At 40.6% G+C, this 16568-nt stretch overlaps 1 protein-coding gene across 1 annotated transcript; it reads left to right on the top strand.

The window, feature by feature from the left end:
• The first annotated feature begins 673 nt into the window (after window positions 1–673).
• On the top strand, window positions 674–15622 carry spit2 (Kunitz-type protease inhibitor 2). The gene is given in 7 exon segments (NM_001140063.1): window positions 674–1216; window positions 9515–9583; window positions 9774–9935; window positions 10050–10130; window positions 10345–10515; window positions 13091–13132; window positions 14546–15622. Coding segments are annotated over 7 exon segments (1134 nt in total). The 5' UTR covers window positions 674–801; the 3' UTR covers window positions 14740–15622.
• The last annotated feature ends 946 nt before the right edge of the window (window positions 15623–16568 follow it).

The following is a 16568-nucleotide window of genomic DNA, read 5'->3' as shown; positions in this document are numbered from 1 at the left end:
AGAGAAGGGACATTTTGAAAACGTTCAACCTGACGTCACGCCCATAAGGACCCTTGGGGCGCTTCAGCAGGACGGAACGGGTTGGAACTTTCAGATAGAAATATGAACAAATAATCCTCTCTAGGTCATTAGGAATCTAGCCTGGTCTCTAGACGTAACATAGTAAATGTCAATCCGGGACACTCAAATTAGTATGACTACTTTGTAGCTACTTTGCAACTACTTAGCATGTTAGCTAACCCTTCCCCTAACCCTTTTAGCTAACACTTCCCCTAACCTTAACCCCTGGCCAACATTAGCCAGCTAGCTAACATTAGCCACAACAAATTAGAATTCGTAACATATATGTTTAGCAAATTCGTAACGTATTGTACACTTTTAGAAAATTCATAACATATCATTTGAATTGTAATACGTAACATATCATACGACATGGATGGTGGACATCCAAAAATGAGTATACCATACGAAACGTAATATACTTGAATTGAATTTACCTACAGAATAATACGGAATGCTCTGAGACCAGGTTGAGGAGTCACATTGACTCTATTCACAACATTCATATCTGCAACGTTGGAAAACGTTTGGTGCCTGAACGTGGCCCTGTTTATTATTCAATGGGCGGGGAAAAGAGTACCTCGGCTACGGTGTATTCAAGACAAAGGGAAGTCGCTTCAACAGGGAAGTAGTTTAACCTACTTCTTATAGCCTGAGAGAAATTGCTACTTCGATCAATAAAAGCGTATTTGGAAGACGATTATTTACCTGGACGAAGGCTTTTACGAAACAACAACAACTATGAAACAGGCGTGGAGCTGTGGTGTACTGTTCCTACTGCTCGCGGTACCGGTCCGCGGTCAGTTGGACGAAGAGAAACAAGGATGCGCTTGGGATGTGGACACCAACCCCGACCAAGGTCTTGACCCAAAATCCCTTGAAGCTGGAGCCAGACATTTGGCTCACCTGCCGGAGATATCAGATAGCAAGGGGTGTCAGGATGCATGCTGCGGCAACCGGGACTGTCAGCTCGCGTTGATTGGAACCCCTGCGGATGGAACACCGGAGTGTTTTCTCGTCAGCTGCATGAAAGATGGAAAGGACGTCTGCGTGTTACAGTTCGATACACAGTTCAAGGTCTACCGCAAAAAGACTCAGCCCGAGACTACAAAAGTCGAAGTTGAAGCTGTTGTCCCCATTGTAGTCAACTCAACAGGTATGCATATTGGTCTTTAGGACAATGTAAATTCAGGTGCGTCATTGGCACTTCTAGGGACTGCTTTAGCCAAGTAACGTTAGGCTAGCCTAGGCTATATCAGCCCTTTGCCAATAGCCGATTTTTTTGGGGGGTGGGGGGGCAATATGGCTTATAAATTAGGGTCACGTGGCAGAGGACCATTCCACAGTTTTGGCCTGGTTTTGCAATAATTTTTTACCTAAGGAGTCATAGTGTAAGTTAAGCACTCTAACAATTCAATATGACCTGGATTTTAAGCGCCTCAGTCAGTTTAAGTGAGAAAATGACTTGTGGACTACCACTGAAGTTTATACAGTTCTCTATTTGCTTCTTACAATAAATATGAACCCAGTAGCGACCTGTGCTCATTCTTCTGGATTTCATTCTCATTATTTCTAGATCGATCAATGGTGCTGTGTTTGCATCTCACATACGCCATGCACTGCTTTGCGTACAGTCATAAATTCGTAGCCAGGCCAGGTGCATTGGAGTTTACAGGAAGTTGTTGTTGTGTAGCAACTCCACCCAATTTCTCTGGCACGCACACTTACTTCCTGATAGGTGAGCTTTCATGGGGACAGATGTTGCTTTCACGACAACTGGGAACTCGGAAAACGTGGTCAAATTACGACGAAATTCGGAGGTCTAGTCTAGAAAGAGGCCCGAGTTCCCAAGTTGGATGAGAGTTAAACGTGTTTTCCCCGTCGGAGCTCGTTTTTTCCGAGTTCCCAGTTGTCTTGAACACTCGGAAGTCGGAGAGTTCCCACTTCGCAGTTGTTTTGAACGACGTAAGAGACTGGGTCAACCAGGTTTGTATGTGCACAACGGGATTGATTTGTGTAATCGGATGGAATGTTTTTCTGACGTGTAATCAAGTCGTGCTGAATGCAAATAATGTCCCAGAATATACATGGCTATAGTAATGTGTGTAAGGACACACAAACATGCCTACCGTACACAATGTCTCTCATTTGAAATGCTATGAAGCACATTTTGGTTTTGACTGTCCTATGTGTCCACCCTGCTCCATAGGTGTGGAGAGACTCGGGTTTCAGCTCTTTTTGTCCTGTTTTGTTTGTCCAGTCCAGCTCTCATGGTTTCACTCGGTATGTAAATCATAGGGAAATAAAAGCTTGAGAGACCTACAGTAGGCCTACTAACGAACTCCCCTCATCCCCTCCTAGAAAGGGGATTTTTCTTTGGCAGCTAGGCCCTCATCGTACATTTTATTTATACTTATATTATTTTGTATTGGTGTTTAATCAGATTTTCATCTTGACCGATGAAGTTCACGATTTACTACTCTTTGACTATAAAAATGGAACTTTTTAAGCATGTAATTTAGGTGACAAATGAAATGTTTCCTTGTGAATTGAGCTGATCATCGTGACCAGCTCAGTGTTAAACTATCGTTGGCTCTTTCCTCTTCGCACAGATAAGTGCGCATGCCCATGGTAGCGGGTTCCTCCTATACAACTCTATGCACAATGACGACGACTGAACAATTTTACGCAGTAAATTAAACATTTACTGGGAAAAACTGTGCCGATGCAAAGTTTGGTAACAGAATAAAACCGAGGGCTCTTTTACTGTAATTGTGTTACCCAACTTTGCATCTGCAGTTCTTCCAATGTTTTTTTTTTATTTACTGTGTAAATTGTTCAAAGTCATCGTTGTGCATAGTTTGAAGTCAATGGTTTTACATTTTTTTTGAGTGAGTGTAATTCTGTCACTGTGGAAATGCCCCGGGTTAAAAGACATGCCATGTTAGGGTTAAGTATGTTTTCTTGGTAATTAGGCCAACCTATTTTTTTTTTCTCTACATCTTACATTTCCCCCTGCCCCAACTTATGTATTGTTGATCATTATTTAATGTCCATTTAATCTCCCAAAGTCATAACTCCTAAACTGGATTTGGCAGTACATGTTTTGTTTCAACTCAAATTGCCAAAACACAGAATGATTGTGTCAACACCTTTTTCAGCAGGCTTAACTAACTCTACCGCTTAGTGAATTCCCTTGTCTTTTTCACAGCAATCGGTAGTGGTTCTATTGTTGTTGCTTTGCTGTAGGGCAGGGATGAGCAACTTTGATGGGGGTGGGGGCCCAAAAAAATCGGAACTCATGGGCTAATTGAGTGACTGTCAGTGACTGACAAACAATAGAAAAACTGCTGATGCACAACCAAATTTCGATAGTGCATCTTGTGTATGCTACACTTAACAAAAATATAAATGCAACATGTAAAGTGTTGGTTTCATGAGCTGAAATAAAATATCCCAGAAATGTTCAATTTCTCTCATTTTGTACACTATTTTCTTTATATCCCTGTTAGTGAGAATTTCTCTTCTGCCAAAATAATCAATCCACCTGACAGGTGTGGCATATCAAGAAGCTGTTTAAATGGCATGATCATTACACAGGTGCACCTTGTGCTGTGGACAATAAAAAGACACTAAAATGTGCAGTTTTATCTTACAACACAATGCCACAGATGTCTCAGATTGTATGGCGTTGTGTGGGCGAGCGGTTTACTGATGTCAACATTGTGAACAGAGTGCCCCGTGGTGGTGGGGGTTACGGTATGGGCAGGCATAAGCTACGGACAACAAACACAATTGGGTCTGTACACAGTTCCTGGAAGCTAAAAAATGTCCCAGTTCTTCCATGGCCTGCGTACTCACTAGACATGTCACCCATTGAGCATGTTTGGGATGTGGGACAACATTCGGTCTACAATTTTAAAGTGAATTAAATTTGAGTCTCAGTGTAATTCTGTTACCTTGGAAAGTGTGAAGTTTTAACCTGCATGACTATGGTAGTTTACTGCATATACTGTTGTCCTTTAAAAAAATTGTCAAAATAGCATCTTCTCCATAAGGTCACAAGCCTTGTCAGTGGTCAGACACAGAGCATTAAGCCTCTTGAAATGGTAATCTACTGTTCAACAAAGTGTCCCACTCCAAATCACAGAAACCTCCACCACAGTGCACCCCATGGAGGGACAGGGAGACAGGCCAAAATTAATCTGTGGCTTGTGTTCAGACACACTCACTCCACTAGGGTCCTGGCAGCATCCTTAAGTTCTTCACATCAGTCCAGCAGGCTTCTAGTCCAACTCATGTCTATGTTTCCTACTTTATGAGTAGCCTACTGAAAATAGAATTTATGGCTGTCCCCGACCAAAAATATATATATAATATATATTTTGGTTATCTGTTCTTTTGACCAATCGAATTGCATCTACTGTATATGCATTGAGCTTTTCTGATGCTTTAAGGGAACTGTTTGACAAAACAATGAAGACACACATGACTAAAGGCAGTCCAACCGCAATTGATTTGATTGTGCCGTCTGACTCAGAAAAAAAAGACAGCGAGAGACTGTGTGACTAGCACCTGTTGTCTCTCTCCTCCCTGCTGCAGCGACCGCCACAGAACATCAATGTACAGCGCTGTGCGTGTTGCTGAAGCTGCAACATAATTACAGCCATTTCTAACTGAAAACTTACCTTACCGAAATCCCTAATTTGTTTCGCATTTACGTGACCAATAGGACCTATAGCATATCATAAACACATCGATAAATTGGTTAAAATAAAAAATTGACAAATACTGGAGATCAAGAAGAATAAGGTATGGAGCCGGCTCTGTGTGCATTCTAGGCCTATGTGTACCAAACGGGTGCTGTTGGATTAGAAAATAATTTTTCTGACTGTTTGGAACAATGTAAACAACACTAAATAAATTGTAAGCGTGCCAGAGTTTCTAGTAAAGCCTGCATTACAGCGAAGACTAAACAGTCTCATTCATTCATGAATGCAATTTCCGAAATGGAACGGTTTAGGCCTATTTATTGTTTAACGCTAATTATTCAATGGTCGCTTTGTTTTATTTAACTTAAACGCTTGATTGCATTTCACGTCATGAATGACTTGTGATGACATGAACAAATAAATGATTGATACTGTAGCCTATATAAGTATTGAAATATAGGCCTAAGTAAATTATGGTATTAAAACTAAATCAGGATGTGCTCTTAGGGCTACAGCTCAACGGTGGTTATACAAGGCTGCTATACTAAGCTTACTAATGATAATGACATGATCATAAAAGTAATAACAATAAGGAGATCAAGGAGGATGATTATTATTATTATAGACTATCAACCAAAAACTCAAACAGGGAACAGAAGCTGGATCTGTCTTATACTAATATACAGTGCATTCTGAAAGTATTCAGACCATTCACTTTATCCACAAATTGTGGAGCTTACCAGTCAAATGTTTGGACACACCTACTCATTCCAGAGTTTTTGTTTATTTTTACTGTTTTCTACATTGCAGAATAATAGTGAAGACATCAAATCTATGAAATAACACATATGGTATCATGTAGTAACCCAAAAAAATGTTAAGATTCTTCAAAGTAGCCACCCTTTACCTTGACAGCTTTGCACACTCTTGGCATTCTCTCAACCACCTTCATGGGGTAGTCAACTGGAATGCATTTCAATTAACAGGTGTGCCTTGTTAATTTGTGGAAATAATTTTCTTCTTAATGGGTTTGAGCCAGCCAGTTATGTTGTGACAAGGTAGGGGTGGTATACAGAAGATGGCCCTATTTGGTAAAAGACCAAGTCCATGTTATGGCAAGAACAGCTCAAATAAGCAAAGACCAACAACAGTCCATCATTACTTTAAGAAATGAAGGTCAGTCAATCTGGAACATTTTCAAGAAGTTTCTTCAAGTGCAGTCGCAAAAACCATCAAGCTCTCATGAGGACTGCCACAATTAACTCAGGTCATTTTTAAAGGCTCAGTTGGAACAATACAACAGAACCAGGGCCATTTAATGTGAGTCTCAACTACTAAGCTAGTTAGTTTGACATCACCCTTTTGAGGTGTAGAGTGTTTGTCATGAGTGTGTCGTGAGCATAGCTAGTGTTATGATTGTTTGAGCTTACTCTATACCAAACCGGTTAAGCGACCTCTAGACGATGAGATTAACTGCATTTTTCACAAGGGTTGGCTTGAGCCGTGCTCTACAAAGTCTCACATCATAATAAACTGTTCACGGTCAGGCTCTTGCAGTTGGAGCTAATGTGTATATATCTGATCATATCTGTGCTGTGTCTATTGTCGCTCAGGCTTACTTCCACGAACATCCAATGAACCTCTTCTCTGGTTCCTTTGGGTCATGTGAGCCTTCTGGCATTGTGTTTTCCAAATTCTTATTGGACTAGTAGAAAATGTCTTGCCAAAGAATCTAGCATATTTTTTTTTTTTTTTTATATAAAAATATTCATTGATGTCTGCAGAAAGAATGGAGTGTCTCTTGGTTATTGAACTACAGTAAATAAATTGGATTTATTCCCTGTAACACAATTACGGTAACGGAATTTCATCATGGGTCCTTGAGCTGTACTACACAGAAATGCATAATTATGGATATGAATGTAATTCTCTTCATAGTGACGTATCCTAAATAGGTAAACGAAGGTAGAAATCTGCAATATCCATTTTTTTTGCATATTTGGGTCTTATTCTAAACACTGGCTATTATTTTAATGAGCTCCGCCCTCAAACAAGACAAAATGTGGTTGGACCGGACCAAATCTGAACCAATTGTAGACGTCTGTTTTTATAAGTTTGGACATCAAAGTACAGCACAGTACAGTGTGCATGGTCAAAGAGCTCTATTTTTATGTCATCCAACAAATGTAAACGTCTGGAGCTTGCTAAATGGCATTGGCACTTGGATTTAAACCAGTGATATGGTCAGATTGCATGAAAATAGAACTCTTTGGCCACGCACACCAGTGGTGGGTTTAGTGTCAATAAGGATGCATGAGAAGAAAATAACCCCATACCTACTGTAAAATATAGTGGTGGATCGTTGTTATGGGTCTATTTTGCTTCCATTGGTCCTGGGGCCCTTGTTAAGGTCAACGGCATCATGAACTTTACCAAGTACCAGGACATTTTAGCCCAAAATCTGTTTTTTTCCGCCCGTAGACTGAAGCTTGGCCGCAAGTGGATCTTCCAGCAAGACAATATCCCCAAGCGCACATGAAAATTGTTAATTGACCACAAAATAAACATTTTGCAATGGCCATCTCAGTCTCTGGATTTGAATCCCATTGAAGAACCACAGACGCCTAAAGTCCTCAACTGGCAGCTTCATTAAATAGTGCCAGCAAATCACCAGTCTCAACGTCAACAGTGAAGAGGCGACTCCGGGAAGCTGGCCTTTTAGGCAGAGTTGCAAAGAAAAACCATATCTCAGACTGGCCAATAAAAAGAAAAGATTAAGATGGGCAAAAGCACAGACACTGGACAGAGGAGCTCTGCCTAGAAGGCCAGCATCCCGGAGTTGCTTCTTCACTGTTGACGTTGAGACTGGTGTTTTGTGGATACTATTTAATGAAGCTGCCAGTTCAGGACTTGTAAGGCGTCTGTTTCTCAAACTAGGCACTCTAATGTACTTGTCCTCTTGTTCAGTTGTGCACTGGGGCCTCCTACTCTTTCTCTTCTGTTTAGAGCCCCCCAAAAAATGTAATACTTTCTGAAGGCTCTGCTGGTCTCACTAAGTAGGGCTGGGTAATATGGCCTTAAAATCATATATATTTTTCCAGACTTATGGTCGATTCAAGATGCAGTGCATTTGGGAAGTATTCAGACACCTTCCCATTTTCTTACATTACAGCCTTATTCTGAAATGGATTAAATACATTTTCCCCTTATCAATCTACACACAATACCACATAATGACAAAGCGAAAACCCAAACTCAACAAATAAAAAAATATTTACATAAGTATTCAGACCCTTTACTCAGTACTTTGTTGAAGCACCTTTTTAGCAGCGATTACAGCCTTGAGTCTTCTTGGGTATGACACTACAAACTTGGCACACTTGTATTTGGCGAGTTTTTCCCAGTCTTCTCTGCAGATCCTCTCAAGCTCTGTCAGGTTGGATGGGTAGCGTTTCTACACAGCTATTTTCAGGTCTCTCCAGTGATGTTCTATCATGTTCAAGTCCAGGCTCTGGCTGGGCCACTCAAGGACATTCAGAGACTTGTCCCGAAGCCACTCCTGCGTTGTCTTGGCTGTGTGCTTAGGGTTGTTGTCCTGTTGGAAGGTGAACCTTCACCCCAGTCTGAGGTCCTGAGCAGTCTGGAGCAGGTTTTCATCAAGGATCTCTCTATACTTGGCTTTGTTTATCTGTCCCTCGATCCTGACTAGTCTCCTAGTCCCTGCCGCTGAAAAACATCCCCACAGCATGACGCTTCCACCACCGTGCTTCATTGTAGGGTTGGTGGCAGGTTTCTTCCAGACGTGACTTTTAGCATTCAGGCCAAAGAGTTCAATCTTGGTTTCATCAGACCAGAGAATCTTGTTTTTCATGGTCTGAGAGTCTTTAGGTGCTTTTACTGAGGAGTGGCTTTCGTCTGGAAGTCACTTCTGTTGTTAATTTTTAATACATTTGTAAACATTTCTAAAAACTTGTTTTTCGCTTTGGCATTATGCGGTATTGTGTGTATAGATTAATGAGGGGGAAAAATGTATTTGATACATTTTAGAATAAGGTTGTGATGTAACATGTGGAAAAAGTAGAGGGGGATGAATACTTTCCGAATGCACTATGTGCGTGCATACATACATACATACATGCATGCATGTTCAATATGGTAGTTATTGCATTTATTGTCTGTTTATAAAGTTTACAAACTATAATTTAAAGTTTAATATCTTCAACTTCTCAGATTCAGTTTTCAAATTCAGTTCTCTAATTCAGTTCTCTAAATTCAGATTAAAAACCAGAGGCAACATCCTGGTACTTTGACAGATGGGAAGGATAAGACCAAAAAGACAACATGAGAACAAGCGGACATAAATGAAAATTTAAATAAAATAAAAAACTGGTTCTTGTGATACAGGCATTTGGAATATTGTGCAAAAACAAACTTCTTGCCCAGCCCTAACTCCTAGGCATGCTCTGAATCCTGAATATGTGCATTTTGTTACTATGAAGATTAGCTAAATAAATTTGTCTTGACACATTGCATCATTGGTTAATAACAGGGAAGCTGATCTCTGATTCGCTGAGATTATTTTGCTATGCCAAAAGCAGAAGTACGGGCCTATTCAAGTACACTGGCTGGGAAGCATGTGATTTTTACGGCACAAAGGTCAACATACTGTATCCACGGTGACAGTGTAGCGTGGGATCACTGTAATTCAAACATGTTTGACTAATGTTAAAATGGGTCCCTAGCTGCCAGTTCTGAGGATCCTGCCAGTTCTAAGGATCTCCTTCCCAAGATGACATCAGATGACTTTATCGGCAAGTTGTCTATTTTTCTCACTCCTGTTTCTTTTTATTCCTGTTGTCTTCCCTTCCCTGTAAATTTAAATTGATAACTCTCCTAACTGTGTTTAGTGAATGATATGCTCTCTCTCCTTCCTATTCTCAATCTGTCACTTCCTGTTTTAGTAGTGCTGACCTTCAAACTTTTATTCTCCTGTCCAATTAGAGCTGTGCCAGGCCAGTCCAGAAACGGGGCCGTGCCGCGCCTCCCTTCGCCACTACTACTACGACAGCTCCACCGGCGCCTGCCAGCCCTTCACCTACGGAGGCTGCCTTGGCAACAAGAACAACTATGATACCGCCGAGAGGTGCCTCGCCACCTGCACAGGTGCTCGTCAACCTCCCCCTCTCTGACACTACTCACCTCCCACCAACCCCAACAGGCCTCCCCACCCAGCAACCCCTCCCTCTCTGACATTGACTTATTTTTGTATCTTTCCAGTGACCGTCATCGCTGGCTCTAAGGGAAGGAAAGGGTCTGGTGCAAACAAACCTACAGATGAAAAGCGCATTGAATATAAAGGTAACTGGATAGAGGACATATATTTCTGCAGTATGGCTTTTGGCTAGCTCCTTTATGTTGAGTTTCAGTGTAAACCATTCCTCCTGCACAGTGTAGTTAGCTGTTCTGGATTCAGTCTCAAACATGTCCTTCCTGATGTGATTGCCTTTTTCACAAGTTGAGGTTATCAGGTTTGAGATCAGTTCTGATTGTCCCCTGCTCCTCTCCTCCACAGATGCTTGCATGGTGGCCTCGGACTCGGGCCCTTGCCGTGCTGCCTTCACTATGTTCTACTTCGACCACAGCACTAGCTCCTGCCAGTATTTCATCTACGGTGGCTGCAAAGGAAACAACAACCGTTACCTCACACTGGACGACTGCATGGCCCGGTGCACTGGAGAGGACGGTAAGGATGGACTGCATTTCAGCGATATGACAAATAGGATGATAATATAAATTGTGTGGTTATGGGAGTGATTTTAAGTTGGCTTTTCAGCCTTCTCACAGAGTTCAAAATCCCCCTTGGGAATGTTTCACATTTTGATGCGTGACAAAGTGATTGAAATGGATTTCGTTGGGATTGTTTTTGTCATTGATCTACACAAAATACTTCATGATGTCAAAATGAAAAGAAAATTCGACAAATGTTTACACATTAATATAAATATTTACCACTTTGTTTAGGCAAGCATACATTAGTTCAGGAGTAACATTTGGCTTAACAAATCACATAATAAGCTACATGGACTCACTCTGTGTGAAATAATGAGGGTAGACCTGATTTTGTTTTATGACTAACCCTTCCTCTGTCCCCCATACACACACAAAGACCAGGGAGCTTTTCAATAGCTTCATAAAGAAAGAAGGGCAGTGATTGGTAGACTGGTAACAATAACAAATGTAATGTCTCTTTAACATGGTCAAGTTAATAATTATGCTGTGGAGGATGTATTAAAGCCATCCAGACACAACAAAGAACCAGTAGTCTTTCCGAACTGAGCTGCAGGATAGGAAGGAAATGTCGCCATGAGGCCATTGGTGATAAAAAAAAAAGTAATAGTCACCTAATTTTCTTTTAAACATTAAATGCATTATGTGGTTGAATTCTGTAACACGGAATAAAACAATGAACAAGTCTTACGGTGGTAGTGACTTCCCATGACTGCTTATCACTTATTAACCAACAGTTATACACAACAAATATTTTATAAAAATAGTTGTGTGAATTACATTGTTTTATTCGATGACTTTATTTCATTCCAAGTCATCTCTTCTCTATAGAGCTGCTGTCTTGACAACGTCAGTATTTTAGTAATTCTTCAAAGTAAATAAGCATACTTTCATGACTGCTGAATACCAATGCTTTGCGAAGCGACTGCTCTCTATGTATCCCCTCTCAATCCCCACGTTCTTGTCTCTTACATAGCAGGCGTAAAAGAAACAGACCGGACAAGTAGCAATGGATTATGGTCAATGTAGTTAGTTTATCACAGAAAACGTGATACTTTTGTAGAACATTGGTCCGTTGAAAACATTGCACAGTTCGTGCATGATCATATTTATATCTAGAGCAACTGCAGCGCAATAGGATGGCTCAAACCCGAAAATGAGTTCTCTGGTTCGTTCAGCCATTCCTATAGGGAAAGAACAGGGTTTAGGGATAAACTCCAAAAATAAGGTCTGAGGTTAACACCGGCTTAGGAGATCTTTATACGTTTTGTTCTATGACATAATATCCATAGGTTAACGTGACATTTTATGAATTATGAGAAATCCACAGCGACATTAGATGATGACGATTATCTCATAGAACAAAACGTATAAAATCTCCTAAGCTTGTGTTTGCAACACATTTATTTCCACATAGGCTTTGTCCAGCTAACCATGACGGAGTTGAGGCGTCCCTATGCTTCCCCCCCTCCCGAAACAATTCAGAAGAGTTTGTGTAGTTTTATGACATTTTGCAACGTTTTGGACTTCAGTGAGGTTTTTTTCGGCTGTTGGGGCACATTTATTTTCTGGAGGCAAGTCGAAGTTTGGAGACCAAGTTAACACCCTTTCGTCGGTGATTTGGTCAACAGCAGAGGTTCTTCAATAAAGTCTTTGTTGTCATTCAACGAGAAACAACTCGTTTTCATGCACATCTTTTCATTCAAAAATACTGCACCAAACATCTTGGTTAGATGTAAAATTGCGCGACTAAAATCTCGACAACGTCAAAATGAATGACAGATTTTTTGTTGTTGTTGAGTAGTCTTTGATTAATTCTGACTTGAGGAAGTGACTACAGTCTCAAAATGGACAAACAGTACTATTGCTGCTTTTTTTCAAGTTTTTCAAGCGAAGGTCTTTTAAGGAAGTATGCAAGCACACCCGTTCGGTTTGGCTAAATGGAATTCTAATAATTGAAATGTTGTTCAATTAGTTAAAAAAAAAACGACATATCAGTTAATCGCTAGGCACTAAACCATGATAATCACCTAAATAACAGACTGAAAAGAATATGAATATTTCAAAACATGCATTAAAGTAATACTGCAAAAAACAGCAAAGGAACAAAGTTTTTTTGCCTAAATACAAAGCCTCATGTTTGGGGAAAATCCAACAGCACACGTCACTGAGTAACTGCCGCCTTATTTTGAAGCACGGTGGTGGCTGCATCATGGCATGGGTATGCTTGACATTGGCAAAGACCGGGAAGCTTTTCAGCATAAAATAAATGGGATGGAGCTAAGTACAGGCAAAATCCTAGAGTTCAGTATGCTTTACACCAGACACTGGGAGAGGAATTCACCTTTCCCACTTGGAGACAATGAAATGTGAGCATTCAATGCCTGCGCTCCCATTCCAACACCAAATTGAATATTCATGGTCTTCAGACTTTCAATAGTCAAGTCAACAAGATGGAATTTGGAAGGATGTTCACGTGAGGCAAGGATGTAGTGATATTTTTCTCTTTTCTGATTCCATCCTTTTCACAGGCGAGCATGGGCAACACAATGGCCGTAACCGCATGACACCAGGTAAGCTAACCTTCCTTAAGTTCTAGGCTGGCTGTGTGGTTTAAAGGGTTGTGTTCCACCGGGTGTGATATAGCAGCACTTAACAGTTCTGAATACAACTTCAGGAGAGTCTCTAAAGAGGTTTGGGATTCAACTTTTTTTTGGGGGGGGGGTGTAGTATGTGAACTTGGCTTGTGCGAGTCGGAATGGCTCCTAGGAGCAGGAGCCCATCTCCTATTTCTGCAGCTTGAGGTACAAGTACAACCCCTGGACAGAACGCTAGTCTATCGCAGGGCATTACCACCAGTCTATCTCCTTAATGCTGAGTGCCTCAGGTCCCATTTGTACAGTCTTTGGTATGACCCAGCCGGGGATCCAACTCCAAACCTTTCAATCTGAGGGCGGACACTAACCACAAGCCACTGAGTTGGTCTCATTGAGAAAATGAGACACTTATAAACAACACCACGTGATGTGAAACCAAAGAGCGATAACGAACAACCGATACATTCACTGAGAATATACTGTGTAGAAAACCATTAGGAACACCTTTCTTTTGCCTCAATTCGTCAGGGCATGGACTCTACAAGGTGTCAAGTGTTCTACAGGGATGCTGGCCCATGTTGAAGCTAATGCTTCTCATAGTTGTCAAGTTGGCTGGTCGGCCTTTGGGACCGTTCTTGATACACAAGGGAAACTGTTGAGCGAGGAAAAACCCAGCAGTGTTTCAGTTCTTGATACTCAAACGGTGTGCCTGGCACCTACTACCATACCCTCTTCAAGGCACTTAAATCTTCTGTCTTGCCCATTCAGCCTCTGAATGGCACACACACACACAAGCCATTTCGCAATTGTTTCGAGGCTTAAAAATCCTTCTTTAACCTGTCTCCTCCCCTTCATCTACACTGATTTTGAAGTGGATTTATTGGCCAATAAGGGATCATAGATTTCACCTAGTCAGTGGAAAGTGCTGGTGTTCATAATGTTCTGTATACTCCCCTATGTATTTATTTGGACAGTGAAGCTACAACTTTTGGATTTGAGATCAAATGTTTCAGCGACAGTACAGACAGAATGTCACCTTTTTGAGGCTATTTTCATACATACAGTGCCTTCGGAAAGTATTCAGATCCCTTCACTCTGCTTCAACAGAGTACTGAGTAAAGTGATTTAAAAAATAAAAATGTATTCAATTTGTCCAAATACTTTTATAGCACCTTCAAATGGGAGGACTAGATACATAAAGTGATTTAAGTGGTAAAACGGGTATTTATGAAAATACCCTCAAATAAAATATCTGTACTATTGCCTCATGAAACATTTGATCCAAAATCCTGGAGTATAGAGCCAAATTAAAAGTTTTAGCTTCACTGTCCAAATAAATATGTAGGGGAGTGTCCTTAATAAATAAATGCGTCCCTCCTTCCCCTCCAGCGTTCTTCCTGGTGGCTACGCTGGCAGTGATTTCAGCCCTGATCCTGGTGGGTCTGATCCTCATCACCATCCGGCGCTCCAGGCTGCAGCATGACCACCACCTCCTCAGCGACAAGGACCTGCTCCCCTACGAGCAGCTGTCTGAGGAGCAGCTGTCCGAGGACGAGCTCCCCAAAGTGAGCACCGTACCATAAGGAGGGAGCCCCTCCCGCTCCTGCAGAACACTATGGAGCCACTGTCACCTCACTCCACTGTCACTTTCCATTCTAAATATCACTCACCCGGAATGCCTGCATCTGCTGATTTGTCAAGGGATATATTCATATACAATGGGAAAGTGTTAATTCGTTAATTGTGTCTTTTTGTCCGAATAGCCACTGTACTAATTACTTAGATAAATTGAACACCTGGGAGGTGTTTCGGCCAGGGTTTGACGTTTTAGTGAGTGATTTAGACTGTGCTTGACTTTTTCAGATCGTAGTGAATTTCTGCGGCTGTCATTTACTTTTGTTTATTTAAAAGGCTGAAAATTTGACGGGCAGTCTCCCGGTCACAGATTAAGCCTAATCCTGGAGTAAAACACCAACTCAATGGAGAATCTCCATTTAAAATGCTTTTTAGTTCAGGATTAGGCACGTCAATGTGTGTCTGGGAAACCTCACCTGAATGTGGTTTTAAAACCCTTTGTGACCTTTGCTTTAGTTAATGAACGAACTGCTATTCTATGCAATCTTTTACCTGTGACATGTTATTTTGTACGCCTATATTCAGTGGCAAAATTGCCTTTTTAAATCAAAATATAATAAAGTAAATTTTAATGAATGACTAAAATATGTAATTCAACATGTTTTACTTACAATTTAAATCTTAAACGTGACATGGATGACATGACCATTATTTTTCATGACTTACACTAATACCAAACACTTATCACCTCCATATTGAATGTAAATGTTCAGTGGCTTATTGTGGGCTTTGCTGTTCTACTTGTAATTCAGCAGAGAGATGGATGATGTCAACAGTGCATCCTCTGTATTAACTACTGAATGCATTTAATAAAGAAAATTGCCGAATGTCTCTTTTATAAAGCAAATTCTGTACAATGCAGTGCAAAGTGCTTCACGTACATAATGACTAAAACATAATACATTTATAAATGAGTACATAGATAAATGAAGATGGTAAAACAGTAGACAATTGAAAGTGCCCTAGGTAAAAGGTATGAGCTTTTCTTAATGTCAACAGTTTGTCAACTCGCCCTCATCTGCATGTTTTACTAGAGATTGGAGAGGACAGGGCTGGAGTTTTTCTTACCTCTAGAGGGCAGAAGTGACCATGATACATACCAGTGGTGGAAAAAGTACCCAATTGTCATACTTGAGTAAAAGTAAAGATACCTTAATAGAAAATGACTCAAGTAAAAGTCACCCAGTAAAATATTACTTGAGTTAGTCTAGAAGTATATGGTTTTAAGTATACTTAAGTATCAAAAGTAAAAGTATAAATCATTTCAAATTCCTTCTATTAAGCAAACCAGACAGCACCATTTTCTTATTTTTTACATTTACGGATAGCCAGGGGCACACTCCAACATTCAGACATAATTTCCAAATGAAGCATGTGTGTTTAATGAGTCCTCCAGATCAGAGGCAGTAGGATGATCAGGGATATTCTCTTGATAAGTGTGTGAATTAGACCATTTTCCTGTCCTGCTAAGCATTCAAAATGTAATGAGTACTTTGGGTGTCAGGTAAACTGTATGGAGCAAAAAGTACATTATTTTCTTAAGGAATGTAGTGAAGTAAAAGTTGTCAAAAATATAAATAGTAAAGTACAGATACCCCAAAAACCTACTTAAGTAGTACTTTAAAGTATTTTTACTTAAGTACTTTACACCACTGATACACACTCAGGATCTTCCTGGTGAAGAAACTAGACTGATATTTGAGGGCGCTCTTTAAACTGACCCTATTAGTACATTTTACGTGAAGTTTTTTTCTACATCAAAACATCCTATTCAGAA

Source organism: Salmo salar, chromosome ssa20, assembly GCF_905237065.1.
Source record: "Salmo salar chromosome ssa20, Ssal_v3.1, whole genome shotgun sequence".
Taxonomy (NCBI): domain Eukaryota; kingdom Metazoa; phylum Chordata; class Actinopteri; order Salmoniformes; family Salmonidae; genus Salmo; species Salmo salar.
This window is presented reverse-complemented; position numbering and strand designations above follow the sequence as displayed.